Source organism: Manis javanica, chromosome 14 (genome assembly GCF_040802235.1).
Source record: "Manis javanica isolate MJ-LG chromosome 14, MJ_LKY, whole genome shotgun sequence".
NCBI lineage: Eukaryota > Metazoa > Chordata > Mammalia > Pholidota > Manidae > Manis > Manis javanica.
Window position 1 is genome coordinate 89,566,274 of NC_133169.1, and position 18,141 is coordinate 89,584,414.

General features: G+C 42.5%; 1 protein-coding gene across 6 annotated transcripts in view; it reads right to left on the bottom strand.

The window, feature by feature from the left end:
* Positions 1-17,205, bottom strand: part of NR3C1 (nuclear receptor subfamily 3 group C member 1) — a 96,686-nt gene extending 79,481 nt beyond the window's left edge. Inside the window, exons 1-2 of one of the 6 annotated variants that reach the window (XM_037015977.2) lie at positions 16,670-17,205; positions 11,421-12,632 (exon numbers count right to left, since the gene is read on the bottom strand). In XM_037015977.2, coding sequence (XP_036871872.2) covers positions 11,421-12,619 — 1,199 coding nt within the window. In that variant the 5' untranslated portion in view covers positions 12,620-12,632; positions 16,670-17,205. Of the gene's footprint in view, positions 1-11,420; positions 12,633-14,221; positions 14,241-14,313; positions 14,562-14,803; positions 15,135-15,810; positions 15,932-16,669 lie in introns of those variants that run through there. The other 5 variants (XM_037015974.2, XM_037015973.2, XM_037015979.2 and 2 more) reach the window with 5 other exon arrangements.
* Positions 17,206-18,141: the final 936 nt, after the last annotated feature.

The following is an 18,141-nucleotide window of genomic DNA, read 5'->3' on the forward strand; positions in this document are numbered from 1 at the left end:
ATAGATAAAGTCAAATCTAAAATATAAATAACCTGAAGAAAGGTAATTCAGAAATTCAGGCAAAAGTAAGATGACTCTCGTTTCTTGGAATATCTGGGAATTGCACAAACATTCATCTGAAAAATGGCCAAACTGATTTTTTGCCTGACCTTCCATATAAGTCTAACATGTATGTATTAGACATCTGCTAAAATAATCTAAATTCTTAAACAAGTGAAAAACATAAAGATGAAAGCTTCTTCTACAGAAGGTTCCTATCTTGAGCAAGATAATATAATAAAACAAAGCCAAACCTCAAACTCTTCATTCCCAAGCTCTGCTTACCCTAATTCGTTCAATAGTAAATGCAGCAGACTTGTTCTAAGAAACTGAAAAAGCAATCCACTTCGGGGTCTTAGAGCAAACTTAAAGACTGAAAACAATTAAAAATATTCTTCCTTTTCATAAACTTTCTGTGTATAATAAGCACTTGCCCATTTTTAAACCAGTTTCCTCTCCAGAGAAGATAACCTGGGTGGGCTATTGCCTCTCTTAGCGACAGTCACCACTGCGAACGTTTTCCTTTCTCTGCAGAAGTATAATCCACCTCTATGCCTCTGCCTGGTTTCTGTGTTAAGCGTTTATTCATACAGCGACATTTACTGATGTCTCACTGTGCCAGACACTCTCCTACTTGCTCTGTACAAGACGAAGCAAAGCGGCCAGTACCACTGATCTCACAGAGTTCACATTCTAGCAGGTGAGCAGACGAGACACAATGAGGCGCACCGCACGAGGGGGAAGGGAACAGTGTGCGAAAGATGCGACTATTTCTTAGAGCCATCAGACAAGGGGTCTCTTATGGAGATGACACTTGAGTGGAGACCTAAGTAAAGTGAGAGAATGAGCTGTGTGGACATCTGGAAGACCATTCCAGGCAAAAATTCATCAGGTTTGGGTTTCTGCATCGGCACTTACAAAGAGGACTATGTTTCTTTTACAGAATAAAGAGATATTCTTAAGTGAGTAGAAGAAAAAAAAACTGTCTTACACCAAGGGGGCATAACCTGAGGTTGTGTATAAAAGGTGAAAATCATGTTTTCTCCTTGTCTTGTATTATGTAATACACATAATGACAGCGTATACATATTCGCTTCCTCCATGGGTGACCGCGGCTCCCGCTGGCTTATTCCTAACCTCAGTCCTCATCTGATCAGCAACTCCTTTCCGTCTTTTCTTCTGTCTCAGAATCTTTGTTACCTGGTTTTTTTGTTCCAAATAACTGAATCGACCCATTTCCCACTCTTCCACACACTTTTCTTTATGAAGTTTCAGTTATGCCTTCCCGGGGAAAAGCTAACATCCTCCAAGTGCACATTTCAGAAAGTGGAACGGGCAGGGGAGGGCCGAGGGGTGCGGGACAGGTGCATGGCCACTGGAAGGCCACGGGCTCCTGTGGGGGGGGGGGGCTCCCTAAACGTGCGCTGGCACCGGTTCAGTTAGAAGGATCTTTGAGATCATGTCGTTATTCACCTCTCACTCCACCCTTCTCAAACATTCCTTTCCCAGAACATGTCTTTGTAGATTTTCATCCTATTAACACAGTGTAGCTAGGCTGCTTATGTATTTCCCAGTGTTCACAGAGAAACATTTAGGCACAGAAAAATTAAATTTAACCAGACACTGCAGCTGGAATTTAGAGCTTTCATTTTCTTTTTCCCTGGGCTTCTTAGTTCTAACTTTTCCCTCTGGTTTCACTTATGTGCTGTTTTTCCTTCTAAACATGTCTGTGGCACCCCCAAAGCACTGGGCAACCTGTTAAATGACATTATCAATTAAAGGGTCTCTCATCCCTAATATATTAAGTAAAGATGATTTCACCTATTTTTCTTATCTTTCCTTTAAAAATATTTCTTCTTAGCTTATATTTAAAATCTAGTACCCAGCCCATTTAAAATCTACACAAATACCAGCCCCATTATATGTGCTGAGTGGTTAAGAAGCATTTTCTACTTAACAGAAAAATTTACCAGCTTCTTAGCTAATAGAACTACAAGATTCAAGGCTAATAAAAGAGAGAGGCAAGAAAGAAACAGAAGTTAGCAATAAATCACATCTGCCATGCTGTGATGGCTCTTTATCCCCTTTCCTTAGCCATTGAAAACTCCTAAATCATTTTTGGGGGAGAAAGAATAAAGTATTTGAGAAAACAGGTTGTTTTCAACACAAACACAGGAAACCTAAAGTTCTCAAGAAGACTATTCTCATGAAGAATTTCAGCACTAACAGAACAGTCATAAAAGGTATATCCTATTTTTAATGCCACTGTGCGTATCTTCATGATTTCAAAGGCCGGGACCCATTTCAATACTAGCATTTTATGAATAATAAACATGACTAAATTTAGAAAACAGTAGTAACAACCAAAATTCACTTAATTTATTAAAGTACTTCACTAAAAGAAGAAAATTTTTTAGGTTATGAGGAATGAAAGTAGAAAATATGTGAATTTTATATTGTAGCTGTTAACTGTTAAATTTATTTTATAGGTGTAAATAACTTTAGTGTACTTGAGTTGTTCTTGCCAAAATGCTCACAGATAGTTAATTCTCTGATGCGCTGTGGACTGGAATGAGAAATTAAACTGCTTTGGAGATTGTTGTAGGAATTTTACATTTACTTTTTATTTGCTATTATCAAATCCCCTTCAAGTCCAAGGCAAAGATAGGTCCACCTTACTTGAACATAAACCAACACTTACGAAAAAATCAGGCTTGTGAGTAATCTCTATTTATTCTTTGCTATCTCAAGAAAAGGAAATACATAAGCTGTTAACATAAAGCCCCTTGACGCTTAAAGAAAACAAATCAGGACTTAACCACCGAGCACTACCCACTTCGGATCAGTCGCCCTGGGAGGCCGCCCACCTGTTCCAGGGATAGTCGACACAGTTTGAAACATCTTCTGTGAAATACCTACATGGGTTCTTCTAAATAACCTTAATGGAAACAAATGTTACAGCTTGGGAGAGGATTAAATTTCTAAGTTTCTGGAAATACTCAGGTCATTTGGAATCACATGAATAAGGTAATAATCAAAGCTAAGAAATAAATACGTTTTCTGATTAAGCAAGAAGATTTAGATGTTACTACAGTATAATGCGTCTAGTTTTCTTTTCTGACTTACAAAAGTGGTTCTGATGGCATTTTCAAAAGAGGAACAATATACGTAGTCTTCCAAGGGTGGAGTCTTAGAAATACAAAATTCATTTGGGTTTTCCCTTTTTAAAAAAAACCAGTCTGTTTTATAGTCACATCATGGATTCCAGATGACAACTTTCACATAAAGGTCTAATTAAATTAAAAAATTTTTCCCTTTAAGAAAACTGCCTACAAACTTAGTAAGTTATATTTTACATTGGTATGTTTACCAGTTTAAACTGCCATTTAACTTGTTTCTGTACCTGGCTCTTTGTTATATTAAAAAAATAAAAGATATAACTGGCTTAATCCATGAAATTCGTTTTGCTTTATTTTTTTCAACCACTTGATCGATAAAAGAATAAAGGTAGTACATGTAATCAAGTAAGTCTCATAAGTCTCCCAAATTTATGTACTTAGGATATCTCTTGGTATTTAAAATAGTCAGAAGTTCTTTTCACACAGCTTTGTTAAATACAATAAATGTGAAAAAAATTTAAAGCTGATAACTTCATTTCTACTTTCAGGAAAATTAGTTTTCTTAATAACAAAGAATGTCTACATACTTGATTTTATAAGAATAACAGACAATAAAACAGAAAGGGGCTCACCTAGCATTTATTAATAAAATGATAACAATGTGGTAGAAGATTTAGATGGCAGACCTCAAACGTAACAACAAAATCTAATAGAAAGCTAACAGAAAGCCAAAACTGAAAAAAATTCTTACCATTGGGACCCATACCTTTTCAGGGATAGCACAGATGCAGAAAAAGTCTGTGCTTGATAAGTAGGAAATGCCTACACAGGCGCACATGCCCTAATGTACTTAGCCAGTGGGGGTCATGCTGGTGTGAGCTCAGTACACTTGGCAGAGCTTTAAAAATTCCACCTTGAATTTTTATAGTACTTCTTAATTTTCAAAGTAAGCACCCATGCACAAATCCTGTCAGGCAGAAACACTGGGTGCTCTCACTATTTTACGGAAGCTGAAACTGACATCATTAAGTGACTACACAAATATATATATTGGAGCACACAGGCTTGATCCTCTTTCACCTTTGTATATTGTTTAAAGACTCACAAAAATAACAATTCCTAAAGATCCGTGAAGAATTACTAACACGATGTTAAATATTTCCCCTCAGAACAGAATTGTTTTCCTATTCTTTCTCCTTAAATGTCTTGTTTTCCCACCTATAAAATTAAATAATAGTGGACTTGTGTACTACATAGACCGAATCAATAACTTAATACAGAAACTAGAATTTTAAAACTTCATAGGGGTTTTTAAAAGGTTTAAATGAGATTAATTGCATACAAAGTCCTTAGCTTAGTGCTGCCATATAATTAGTACTCACCATTTATGGAAGAAAAAAGTGGGGGTATTAAAAAATATATAGAAAAGAATATGGATACTGTATATTTTCTAAAATCTGTAAACTAGTTGATTTCAAAGAGACTTTTATGAAACACCTAGTCTGTATTATGTTTCACTTGTCTAGAACTAGAGCCCAGATGTTAAGAGAAGCCTGCAGGGGCGCTTAGGCGACTAAGAATTAAGACCTCCAACTTGGCAACACCACTAACAAGTTCTGTGACCTCGCCCTAGAAGCTTTCTGTGGGTCTCATTTACTCCTGCGGACAAACGAGAGTGTGTGTGTGTGTGGGGGGGGGGGGGCAGAGCTCTCGAGTCCCTCTACGCTCCGCTCTGCAGTCCTGGCACCTGACACCTGGACCCAGGGCCCCACCTTTCTGGTTCAGCCACCAGCAGTGTTTACTTATTATTTTCTATGTACTACCAACTACCTTACTTTAAGTTCTTGTAAAAGTACCAAATTTGGGTTCATATTTTTGTCTTGTATTTGATAACGTACCAAAAAACTTAAAAAACAAAAAAAACTTTAGGATACCATTCTCTACCAGGATTGCCTCCTTGACTAAAGTGATACTTTAAGAGGATTATAGATTTTTAGAAACAAACATACATGTTTGCAAATAATTCCTATACAATTGTAAAGGAAGTACTGTGACTCCAAAACACCCAATTACTCAAGGTATTGGCTAGGCTCAGCCTTACAACTCAAGTGTTCTGAATTTTAGTCTGGTTCTTTTCTGAGATTTCTCCTATTGAACTAAATCACATTTTTTGGAAGGGATTTGAGTGTTTTTAAAAACACCAAATTTGCAATTTTAAAACATCTTAAAATTAAGGAAGACTATCCCCAGTAATTACAAAAGCGAAACAATTTGTCCATAACAAATCAGTAGAGCTTTAATGGTCACCATGTGACCATCATAAGGTCATAAGTCATTGCATTGCCCCGACCAACATGAAGTAACGAATCATGTACTAAATTAGATGTCATTTCACAACAGCTTAAACAGTTGGCTATCAAATATACTTTCATAATAGCCACAGTTAAATATTATGGATAATTATGAAATCAACTAGAATAAAGGCTAATTATAAAAAAAAATAAAAGTTAACATTTACTGAAACAAACGCTATGTACTAAGCACCGGACTCAAGTTGAACTCTCAGATTGGTAGTTACAAAAATAAAAGTCCAAATAAGACAATGTGCTAAACATCTACAACTAATCATATCATTAAACCTCTCCCTTAATGTAAATATTTGGTGTCCCATAGCATGAAGGAAAAAATTCTAAAATAAGAAATACTTTCACTAAATTTGCTGCATTATAGAATTAATCTTGTTAAAACTTGCTCAAAAGATGTTTTAAAGCACTCAAGATTAATATGATTTACTCTGAAACAGAGTGTTTAAGCATGCAGCTTTACCAAGGTAAGTCAAATTCACCCAGATATAAAATTAGGGGATAACACACGTACATTCAAAATAATCGGCTTTAAGAACTATATTGCAATATAAATAGTTTAATGACAGTCTACCAGCTGCAGAACCCCAGATTTATTCTATATATGTACCATTAAATAAAAATTTGATTTCCTCAGTATTCCAGCAGAAAAACATACGACCCATGAAAATACATTAGTAACAGAAAGGGTTGCACTCCATAGTAAGATGACAATATATGTCAGGCTCACTAGGAAATATAAAGTCGTTTACACAAGACGTCATTATTTCAACTATATTGCAGCAGTTGGGTTTTCACTGATTAAATAGCAGCCTAAATAAAAATGGGACAAATATGAACTTGGTCTTAGCTGAAATAACATGAAAGGAATTTAAATGTTCATTCTATTCTTTTTTTTTTTAATAACAAAGCATAGCAAAAGACAACAATTTGCTTTAAGCAGGGCTATATGGTCACAGTGAGCTTCAGATTTCTACTTCAAATGAACGAAAATAAATTGTAACTATAGTTAGTGCACTCCCTTGTACATAATCACAGCCCCAAATTCCTCTTTTTTTTAGTCTTTTGAATTCATGACAGTTAATCCAGATTGCTGGTTTTCAGGAATTGTTCTTGAGAATTCTAAACTGACCTTCCACTATTCCACACCTCTGCTGCTCCTCCCTTTTTTTCCCAGCTCCCCTTTCCCCGATGCCCATTAATTCATGGACTCCACTGGAAATCCTCTATGTAAGGGACATTTGTGATAGGAGTAAGGATTAATGACAACCAGTCAAAATTAAGTGTCTGGGGGTTGCACTCACCATCTACAACTAATTTTGAACTGCTGTAAAATTGCGTATTTTCTAAAATATACCTTAATGTGTAAAATGAATTTTTAAAATCATCATTAAAAGTCACACTCTATCCAGTTTAGCATGGAAGTGATCACATACAACTCAAAGGGAAGGGGACACTTAATGGATCTTTTTCTTAAATGGATGTTCTCCATAGAAATATTTTTATTTACTTGAAAAATAGAAACCCAAGTAGAATAAATCAGAAAACAATGCGAGCAACTGGCTCTCTGAAACTACAGAAAGGAGAGCATGGGCTTTTAAATCCTTCTATAAAGATCAATAAGCAATTGATTTTTTTCAATAATGGCTTAATTCTACAATATATTTCTTGAAAACTTTTGCAACATGATTCACCAGTATATATTTTCCATGACTCTGAAATATGGAAGCAAGTGTCCATTAATTTGGCAAATACCTGTAAATACTGCATTACACAACTACCACAATGTCCTCAGAAGGGTAAATGCTAGTCAGCACAAACCAATTTCACCTCTTTATTTTACTCACATAAGTAGTAGTATGTAATGAGAACTCACTGCTAATTAAAATTAGGTATGATCTTTAAAGTAAGAAGAAATGTTTGAAGAAGTACACACCAGACTTACCTTTAACATAAAGTAAGATGTCTAACAATTACACTATTTCAGTCACTTGCAGACCAGAGTGGATCAAGACTTAATATAACCCACAAATTAATACAGATGCTTTTTCACAACAGGCACTAATACCAAAATAAAATTGTCTGATCTAATCTTTCCTTCACTAAAATCTCAAAAGGCCACTAAAGTGATCTCTACCTACTTGAATTTCACTCGTAATACAATTTGCATTAACCTACATTTATGTAAGGTATGTTTCAGAGTTAAGTCTTTCATAAAATTTATAAACATTCAATTATATATTCAGAGTGGTCAGACTAAAATATCTGTAACACCAACAGACAAATATAAAAAATTTGATTATCGCATAAATTGTTGTGAATTGCAAAAGTATAATGGTATAGCCGAAGAAACACCACGAGAAGTAATTTCAGTAAAATCTGACCACACGCTAGTCATATATTTCTGTATCGGTCATTCCACACTAAACTGACATTACCTGAATACACAGTGTATTTTATCTTGTTTTTCGTTTTCTTTTTACCAACAATATAGCTGTAACAAAGTATAGGGTTAAGAAAAGACTATCATAAAGATAAAAATAAACAAGAAAATAACCAAAAGCCAATCTCCTTTGACATTTGGAAATCATTTTATATGAGTGAATATCAGCGACAGTAACTTTAAAAAGACCTTAAACATTCACTGCCAGAATCTTTGGAAAAAGAAGAAAATGACAAGGTAGGAAGAAACCGTTAAAAAGGGAGTAAAACATAATCAAAACAAAGTATTTTCCTTCTGCCTCCTCTTGAAGAAAACATCAAGACGATGTTAATAAGGAAAATGAGAAAGGTACAGAAATTGCTTCACTCATCCTTTGATATGTTCATAAAATCAGACACAGATGCAATAAATGAGATATTAAAATCTACTGTTTTCATACCGTCATTAAGTGCCAATCCTCAGGGCCCTACACACCTGCGACTGAGTTTATAAATTCCTCTGGCATCATTCTTTCTCTCCAAAATCTTACCCTTCTGAAAACTGTCAACTTTTTAATGCTAAAGTTTCAACATAATCCCAACAATAGCTCTACTTCCACCTGAAACCATGTACTTCTGTTCTCTTTTCAGCATTTGCACCATTAATGCTGAACTGAAACAATGTTGAATATCAGATTATGAAGAAATGTGCCTTCATCAATATTGTAAGTTTATGCTAAATTTATTGAATTTCAGTGTTTAAAAAGCATATTAAATTAGAATTGGTAGTTCAGTTTACTTAAGGAGTATATTTGAATATCAATAAGGTTCCTTATTGATTCAGTGAACTTAAACCTTAAAAAGGAAATACTTTAATGTGCTCAATGATACTCAGATTTTTACACTTTGATGTGACAACTGTATGTTGTGCTGACACATCAGAAGGAATTGCCTTCCCCCCAAAACAGAGTGGAAGTGTGTGGTATTTTAAAGCATTCTGGGAAAATGCAATTTGAGGTGACCTCTTAAAAAGTCAAATTACAATTTATGCTTTTTTATTATTATTTACAAGGAATGCAAGTGAAGTTATTAGCGGCATTTTATATTTTTATATCTAAAGTCAGTTAAGTCAGGACTAAATACAATTGTGTCCTCAACATGTTGATTAATCTGATCACTCAGGATCACTGGTCATAACTAATGTTTGGCTAGAACCTTGTAATGCACAGAGGAGAGAAAGCATCCAATTTTCTAGTTGTATCAGGACTGTTGTTTGGAAACAATAGACTAATTCAATGGTGGTTAGAAAGAAACATTGTTTCAATTTACTTGGAAGAAGCTTTGTTCTGGTAATCATAGTTCCCATGTTGAGTTAATGCCTTAAGGTATAAAATTTTCAAACACTACCAAATAATCCTGTGTATTAGACTTTTTCATGAGGACACAAACTACTGATTTTAATTCCAAATCATACATCAGCATAAAAATAATCTTTGCTGCATAATAAAGAATCTCAAAATCATGGTCATCATTGCTTTGCCTACCATCATATGGTTATGAGGCTAAAATTAAAAATAAATGAAGACATTTTGTATAAATTACTGTAGTGGCATTAAAGTTATATTTAATGATTTAAGGGTAACTGTTCATCCAAGATTTATGCTTCGGATCCCAGATTTTATAGGGCTTAATTAAAGTTCATTTTGACTGGAAAATGCTAAGTCCTGTTCCATGCCTTTTTTAATAGTAAGGGAAATGAAAACACCACCATGGTGAGGATCAGAACAAAGTGCACTAACAGCCCTTGAGAATTTCCTAAGATCATTTTTCTTTGCACAACTACATCTTATAGATCACTGTAATCATTTCTTACAAATGGTTTAGCCAAATCAACCAGTTACTCAGTTTTAAGACAACCAAGCACATTCAATCATGAATTCCATCACCAAAACTGCGATTGAAAAATTTTTAATATAGCATGTCTTTTAACATTTAAACACAACAGCTTATGCGAGAAGAAACATCTCCTTACTGAAAATATTTTAACCTTCAAATCAGAATGACAGCAATAAGAAGCTGAAGTAGTATTCTTCTACATAAAAGATTATTCAAATAATAGACCCACTAGGTGTTTGCCTTAAGACACAGAAGAGCCAAGTTTTTTTTTTCCTTTGGAAGAAAAACTAAGCCTTTAAAGGAATAGAACACAGCCTACATCTAATTACTTTCCCCCAAAAGAAAAGCTTACTTCTTAGAGAGGAGAGAGACACCTCAGTGTTAGGATATATCTTTAATAGAAAAATAGTTCTTAAAAAGAGTTTCAAATAAAATCTTCAATGACTAGTTAATGCAAACAATGAATATCACCAACATTTAAGAAGAAACCAGAAATTATTATGTGCAAGTAAATCACTGTGTCTACTATGCCTTTCAAAAAAGAAAAAAAAAAGCCACCAATTAATCAGTGTTTCCTCTCTACAATCACATGTTTATATTCTCCTTCACACCTAGAGTGCCATTTATAATCCAGTGTTTATCTCAACTGGGGAGATGGGTACCAGGCAGAGAACTTAGCCCCTACCAACAGATACATCTAAATTTAGAATTTTTTTTCCTGGTAATTCCATTTTAACAGATGTTTTTGAGGTCAAAGAGAAATGTCAGTTTATTTGTATGTGCCTGAGAAATGAGAGAGGAGAACTGAAGCTCTGCAGTGTTGCCCATCAGGTCTCTATTTGAGAACTTGTAATAACATTTGAAAGTAGGATTTTGTTTTGCACCATGCTGCCACCAATTCCTTTCTTAAAGAGACAGATGAGCAGACACACCATCTGCTGTAGGTCAGGGGCCCTGTGGCACAGCCCGCATCTAACACCATGGCCAGGTACACTGGTCTCTGCTTTGCTTTTAGCTTTCTCAATACTCAAATTTTTTGACGCAAGGTTCAGTTTGAAGAAAACAGCGCATCGTTACTACGGCTAATTGTTAACCCTTTCATCTCCTCAGGCTAACACTTCACAAAGGTACAAATATAGCAGCACCACTTCTGATGATGCGGAAGTACGGAAGTACTTGTCATTGTGACCTAAGGGCATGTTCTAAAACAGCTCAAATGCAAATGAACAGTAAGGATATTATCAGACATTACAATGACAGCCCCTGGAATTGAAACAATTTTTACTTAAGATACCTGTTAATAAGCAATGTTATATCAAATTTTTAAATAAAATCGGCAATCACTAACCAGTGGGATACTGAACACCATTATATCAGGAAAAAAAACTGGAAATGGTTTTATATAGATAATCACTTAGATTGTCTTTCAACTGTGCCTACTCTCAAAAGACCACTTAAACTTATTCACATGAAATAGCACATGACTCTTTGGAAAACACACACAAATAAGTGAATGTTTCCATTTATAATTTATCTTAAAGGTACCCTTTTTAAGAAATGTAAAACCATAACTCTTTCTTACCTCGAATAACCGTTAGAAAAAACCGATCGACCGGGGAAGTTCAGGGTCCCCAAGGAAGTCAGGCTGTCATCTCCAGAACCCTGGCATCTATTCCAATTTTCTGAACCAACAGGAATTGGTGGAATGACATTAAAAATAGGCTTCTGATCCTGCTGCTGAGAGAGGGCTGCTGTATTCATGTCATAGTGGTACATCTGTCCTCCGGAGGTGCTCACACCGTGAACAGAAATGGCTGACATTTTATTACTAATTATATTTGGCCCAGAAAAGCTTGCCTGACAGTAAACTGGGCCCAGTTTCTCTTGCTTAATTACCCCAGGGGTGCAGAGCTCAATGAAATCTTCTTTTTCTGTTTTCACTTGGGGCAGTGGCCCAGTGTTGGGGCTTGATAAGATCAGATCTCCATTATCCTTAATTTTAGGCTTAGTGTCTGGTAAAATGAGAGGCTTACAGTCCTCACTTGAGTTTCCTTCCAAAGGGAACGGATCATCCTCTCCGGCCAAAGGAGAAAGCAGACAGCTTTCATCTATCAAGATGTCTGATCTCCAAGGGCTCTCACTCGTTTCTTTACCTGGGGACTCAGAAGAAAACTCCAAGTCCTGGAGTTTTTTTCTCCAAATGTCAAAGGTGCTTTGGTCTGTGGTGTACAACTTCACATTGCCCCCGTTGGTGCCAGGCTGGCCCTTCATATTCTGCTGTTCTGAAGACACATTAGAGTTAGTTTTTGGAAACTCTTTTTCTGTGGGGGCAGCAGAAACAGCAGCAGATGCTGAACTTTTGGGGTTCTCTGGAACGCTGGTCGACCTATTGAGGTTTGCGATGCTTTCTTCCAGAAGCCGGAAATCTGTTTCCCCAGAGGAAAGGCTGATTTGGCCCTGCTGTGGGAGTCCCAGCTCATTTCCCATCACTTTTGTTTCTGTTTCTCCCATATACAGTCCCATTGAGAGTGAGACTGCCTTGGACAGATCTGGCTGCTGTGCATTGCTTCCTGAGCCTTTTGGAAAATCAGCCAGTGTTCTCTGCTGCTTCGAGTCGGCCTGCGCAGCAGCAGCCAGTGACGGCGAGGAGGCAGAAACCTTGGCCGCAGCTCCTCCCCGCAGGCTTTTGTAGAAGTCCATCACATTTGCCCTCTCCCGACCGAGCACACTGCTGGGGATTTCTTCTCTACTGGGGGAGCTCAGTGATTCCTTGGGGTCCATCAGTGAAAATCACCTACAAAAAACATTTAGAAAGAAGGGGGGGGGGGGGAACATAATAAGCCATAAAGCCACATGATCTCTGATTTGATTAGTAAGAACCTGTTATTGAACCTTTTAGTTAATTCTGAATATAATTCTTGGTTATCAGAAAAGTAGTTTTTGTCTTCCGGAATAAAAAAGCCATGTCCCCTGCTCCCATTCACGGGCCACATTTAAAAGTACAATGCAGTCCATTTGCATAGCTGAGGACCAAATCCTATCAGACTAAACTTGGCTCTTCACCCTGCCCCTCACAGAACTGGAACTTTGTTAATCAAAGCCGTTATAGTTTTTTTTACATCTGGTTATTCTAAAGGTTCAAGTTGATTACGAAGTATTTAAGTAAAAAACAATTGTTAAAAATTCTCTTTTCAATCAAGGCTATCTGCTGTTCTGAGAACTAATATATATAAAATTCAATAAATAGTATGCTAGAATTTTCTATTGTTATTTGCTCCCAAACTCCCCTCCTACCAGCTCATCACACATCCAAATCTTTTAATACAACCTGCAGTGATACAACCAATAGTGATAAGCTCATCTTCCAATATGCTAGGAAAAGGCTCTTATTTTTACCCTGTATTTCATACTGAATCTGCCTAATAATAATGCCTGCCTTCAAATTTTGTACATGAAGACACAAAATAATTGCATATTTGGCTTTTAAAAAGCAGAATAGAATGTGCAGTAGCTTCTCACAATTACAGCTTATTTAGCTGTAACAAATATATATCTCTAGATCTCTGGACACAAAATCTAGATGAAGCTGTATTTATGTTTTTAAACTGCTTAAGACCCTCAGTATGAAATAATTTCTAAGATTTTTCCAAGTATTGAAGTACTGGAAAATAGAAAAACACAGAACTGTAAGATCACATTCATATACACCCAGGTAAAATAATATCCAATAAAATGCTCAGAATAATGTCTCCGTATTCTAAACCTTCACCTATCCCAATTCTGAGCCTATTCTCAAGAGGGTTAGGCTGCTAGTATATCGTTAATAATCTGGATGTTTTAAGAGGCAAGCAAAAAAGACTTTGGTATATCAGCACATTTGCGACAACAGAGTCAAATCCCGTCCAAAGAAAGGAAACTTCTGTACGGAGCCTTTAAGAAGCATAAACTTGAGTGGCCCTCGCTGAAAGGGGAGTGTGAATAAGGTAGGGAGGGGGATGAGGACGTACACTACCCATCTTGAGGGTGAACTGCTTCTCCCCCCGTCCCTCTGCCGCGTTTATCTGATAACGATCTCTAAACACAATGTATTACATGGAGCCTAATGAAGTTCCATGCCGCTTTGACAGCTGCTTTCAAACTCGAAACCAAAACAATACTTAACAAAACTAAACGATTCCTCAAACCGTATCCCCCCGTTTAACAAATAACCCTGTTACATTAATCGGCCTTAATGAACCGTGCCAGGGGGCCTTAAGTGGTGGTTGGTCTAAGACTGCAATTACCACGTCTGCAACCCCAAACGTCAAACTGGCGCTCGTCTAAAATCGCATCACAAAACTATTACGGTTTAGGGAGGATTTTTTTCTAAAAGGGTCGACTTACAAACGTCAGGCGCGACAGGATGCCAAACGCTGAAGAGCAAACCCTTTCCCGGGGGAGAAAAAAGTGCGAAATTAAAAGAAATGTGTCCAGACCTGTTGAGTTCTTTTTCCGACACGCCCACCTCTACCAGATAACGCAGCCCCGGCCGAAGTCTCCCCGCTGCAGGCCGTCGGCCCCCCGCGCGCACACTCGCTCGCACGCGCGCACACACACCCCTCGCGCCGCCCGAAGTGAGACGCGCCGGAGCCCCGACAGAAGCCCCGATCGCGCCCGGGCGCCCCGGGGCGGAGCGCGGATACTGGGGCGAACGGGATCCAGACGCGGCTCAGCGCTCACCATAAAAATGGGTGTCTGCGCGGCGTCCTGGGAGGGAGCAGGAAGGGGACCCGGGGGGGGGGGGAAGGCCGCGGTCCTGCTCCGGGGGGCGGGAGGCGAACCTGGGCGGCCGCACTCGCAGAGCGCTCACGTCCCTCCCCGGGCCCGGCGCTGCCCTTCCGTCGCCGGGGCCCGGCCCCGGGGCTCAGGGAAGTTGGCCGGCGACCCCGAGGCGGCCCCCGCCCCGCAGCCCTCCGCGCCCCTTACCTCCGCCCGGCGCCGCGGCCACCGCCGCCGAGGTAAACAACTTGGCGTGTGTTCGGGAGCGGCAGGAGCGAGAGATTTTTTTCTAAAAAAAGGAAGTAAACAGCCGCCCCCTTTCCACGGGGGGAGGGCAGAGCCCCTGTTCGTGGAAGTCTCCCATGCCCCGGCCGGCGCGGAGGCCCCCGCGCCGCGCCCGTCCCCGCGCGCCGAGGCTCTCGGGCGCGCGTCCTCGGTGCCGGCGCCCCGTCGCTCCGGCCGCTCCGGCGGCGGCGCCCTCCACCCGCGACAGCGCGTCCCCGACGGGCGGGCGGCGACTCGGGCTCCGCCACAGACTCGAGCTCGCAAAATGGAGGCGGAGCAGGAGGGGAGGGGAGGGAGGCAGCGCGGACTCGCGAAGGGGCCGCCGGCCGCGGAGGGCGAGCGGGCCCGGGGCGGGGGCGGGGCGGCGCCTCGGCGCGCACACAGTCGCACACGCGCGCGCTCGCACCCCGCCCCGGCCGCTCCCGCCCGAGGGCCCTCGCGGCCGCGGAGAGCGGTGCAACCTGTTGGCGACGCTCCGCAACTGCAGGCGCGGCCACCGCCGCGCCCCCGCCCCCGGCCCCGACGGCGTCCGCGTCCCAACGTTGCCCCTCGACTCGGCCCGCCGCCCCCGGATCGCGGGGCCTCCCGCGCCCGCCGCCTCGGGAACCAGGGCGCCCCGGAAGGCTGACCGAGTTCCTATAGTATCTCCCTTCGCCGCCTCTTCCCGCCCCCGCCCTGCGGCCCCCGGCCCGCAACGGAGCGCGTCCCGTCCCTCGGCGGGGACAGCGGGCTACGCAGGGGAGCGGGGCTGCTACTCCCCGCCGCCCCGGGCCAAGTTGCGCGAAGTGTGTCACTTCGCACGGAGCGACAGGATTGCACGGAAACGGGGCCGCGGCGGACCAGCGGCTCTCCGGGCCCGACGGCCCGACACGCCCTCTAGGGAGCCTGGGGGGTGCGAGGGAGGGCAGCGGGGGTCGGCGCGTACGTACTCTGGCCGGGGGCCGGCGCGCGCCGGCAGGTCCCCCACCCCCGCCTCGCCGGGCGGCCCCGTCCGCCGCCGCCGCGCTCGCGCACCGGGAGAGAAGTTGCAAAGCAGAACGCACCCTCCCCCGCGCCCGGCCGGCCCCCACCCTCTTCCCCGAGTCTGCGAGGCGGCGGCGGCAGGAGGCACCGCCTGCCAAGTTCAGCCTCCCCCTGCCCCCCTCCCTCCCCGCGCGCTCACACTTGAAGGAAGTTGCACGCCAAATGCAAAACCTCAGGCGAGCTGGATTTCTTTGCACTTTATTACTATTTTTAAGGAAAGCAGCGGGTGGCACAGCTAAAAGCAAGTTGCAAGCGAAGTAATAAGTCGCTTGCAAAGTACGCTCTCCCTTCCCCCACCCCAACTGCCGACCTCCCCTTGCACCCCGTCCGGGCCCGCGTCCAAGTCGCTCACGGAGGCTCTTCCCCGGAATCTTGACATTCGCTGCTCGCGGCTCTACGCGCCGCCCCCGCTTTCGCGTTCGCGGGCTCCCTGCCCTCCAAATCGAACACAGCACGCGCACTTTAAAACGCCAGCATTGAACTCCCTCCAGCTGTTCCCGTTACGCGCCCGCCCCTCGGGCCCAGGGAAGCACGTGGCCTTGCCCCTAGGCGGGGGGCGCGGGGCGTCGGCGCGCGGGACCCCGTCCCACGCCCCCTCGCCAGGTTGCCGCGCCGCGAGGGCTTGGACCGCGCCTCCCCCCGCGCGGCACACGCGGTTTCCTGGTTCGGGGAGGGTGATGCCGCGGCGCGCGGGGGCTCGGGAGGTGACGGGGGCGGCCCCACAGGCCCCGGACTCCCCGCAGGGGCGGAGGCCGCGTAGCCCACCTCGTCCTGCCCGGCGCCCGGCCGCGCCGCCCTCCCCGCAGGCCGCGTCCACGCGCGGGCGGCGGCCGCCTCCGCTCGTGCGTTTTGAAGGGGACTCGGGCGGCTCGTGCCGGAAGCCGGCCGCCGCCATCTTGGTAAAGGGCGCTGACGCCGGCCCGGCTGCCCGTCCACCATTTTGGAACAGAGTCCCGCCTGCGGGCAGCCGGAGTCGCCTCCCCTCAGTTCTGAAGAGTAGGCGCTGCCCTAGGGCTGACCGGTGCGGCAGGAGGGGGACAGGCTTCGAGCGGGCCGCCTGTCCGGAGACGATCTGCTCGGGCCTCTCCGGGCGATTCCAGGGCCGCCATCTTGGCAAAGGAAGGAGACGCTCCCGCCTCGGCCCCGGGGGCCAGAGCCTCTGCCGCCCTAGAGCCCCCGGCCAGTGTGGCTTCTAGCGTTCCAGTTGGTGACCAAACCCCTTCTGGGCGCCCTGCGCGTTGACCCCCGGGCCTCCTGGTGCGTGTCCCCACCTTACAGGTGCCAAGATCATACCCGACCGGGACCCGCTTCCCCCCACCGCCAGCAGGGTCATGGGGGGGAAAAACCCAAACTTGAAACGTTACGCATGTTTCAAAAGTGAGTTAAATCACTCACAATGATGTAATTATCCTACTTTTGCTTTCATTTGCACCTCATTTCTCTGACCTGTTCAGATTCCGGGCGTTACTCTGCCTCTAAATGATACTCGGTATTACAAGAGTTACAAATTAATTCACTCCCTACTCATTTTTTCCCTGCAGTTACAGCAGATGGTCTTAAAATAGAAGACTCACGTTGCTTTAAATAAAAATGGCCATTGAACGCTTCCAAATTGAGCAAACATACGACATATTTCTTATTTTTCTTTTCATTGGTCTGAATTACTGTTCTATTTTTTAATTTGGTTGAAAAAATTCTTCAACGTTCAGTTAACTTAGTCTTCACGTTCATTCAATATGCATAAACTAGATTAACTCTGTTTGTCAGCGTTAGAATTGTTAAGCTTTATGGTTAACATTTATTGATCCCCTTTTCTCCCCCAACCGCCTCCCATTTTTGCTGCTAAGAGCCGAGAAGATAGGTAATTTACTCTGATTTCTCAACATCAGGAAACTGAGGCTTCCAGAGGTTTTGATACTTTGGTCTAAGTTATAGCTCCTAAATGGAGGGTAGAATTAGAGAATATTAAAGAGGTTTTTCTTCACTGATCTCCTAATTTCTAGGAAAGAGGATGTAAATTCCATGATAAGCTTGCAATAAATGTGTATGGAATTTAATTCAAGAAATGAAATCCAGTGTGCCAGAAAGAACATGAGATGAAGCATGGTAGTAACAACAATTCTAATAATAGGTAACAATAGCTTCTGTTGTCTGCCAGGCACTGTTGAAAGTGTTTCATATATGCTCTCATAGGTCTTTAGGTAGGACAATTACTAATCTGTAACCCAGGGAAGTTA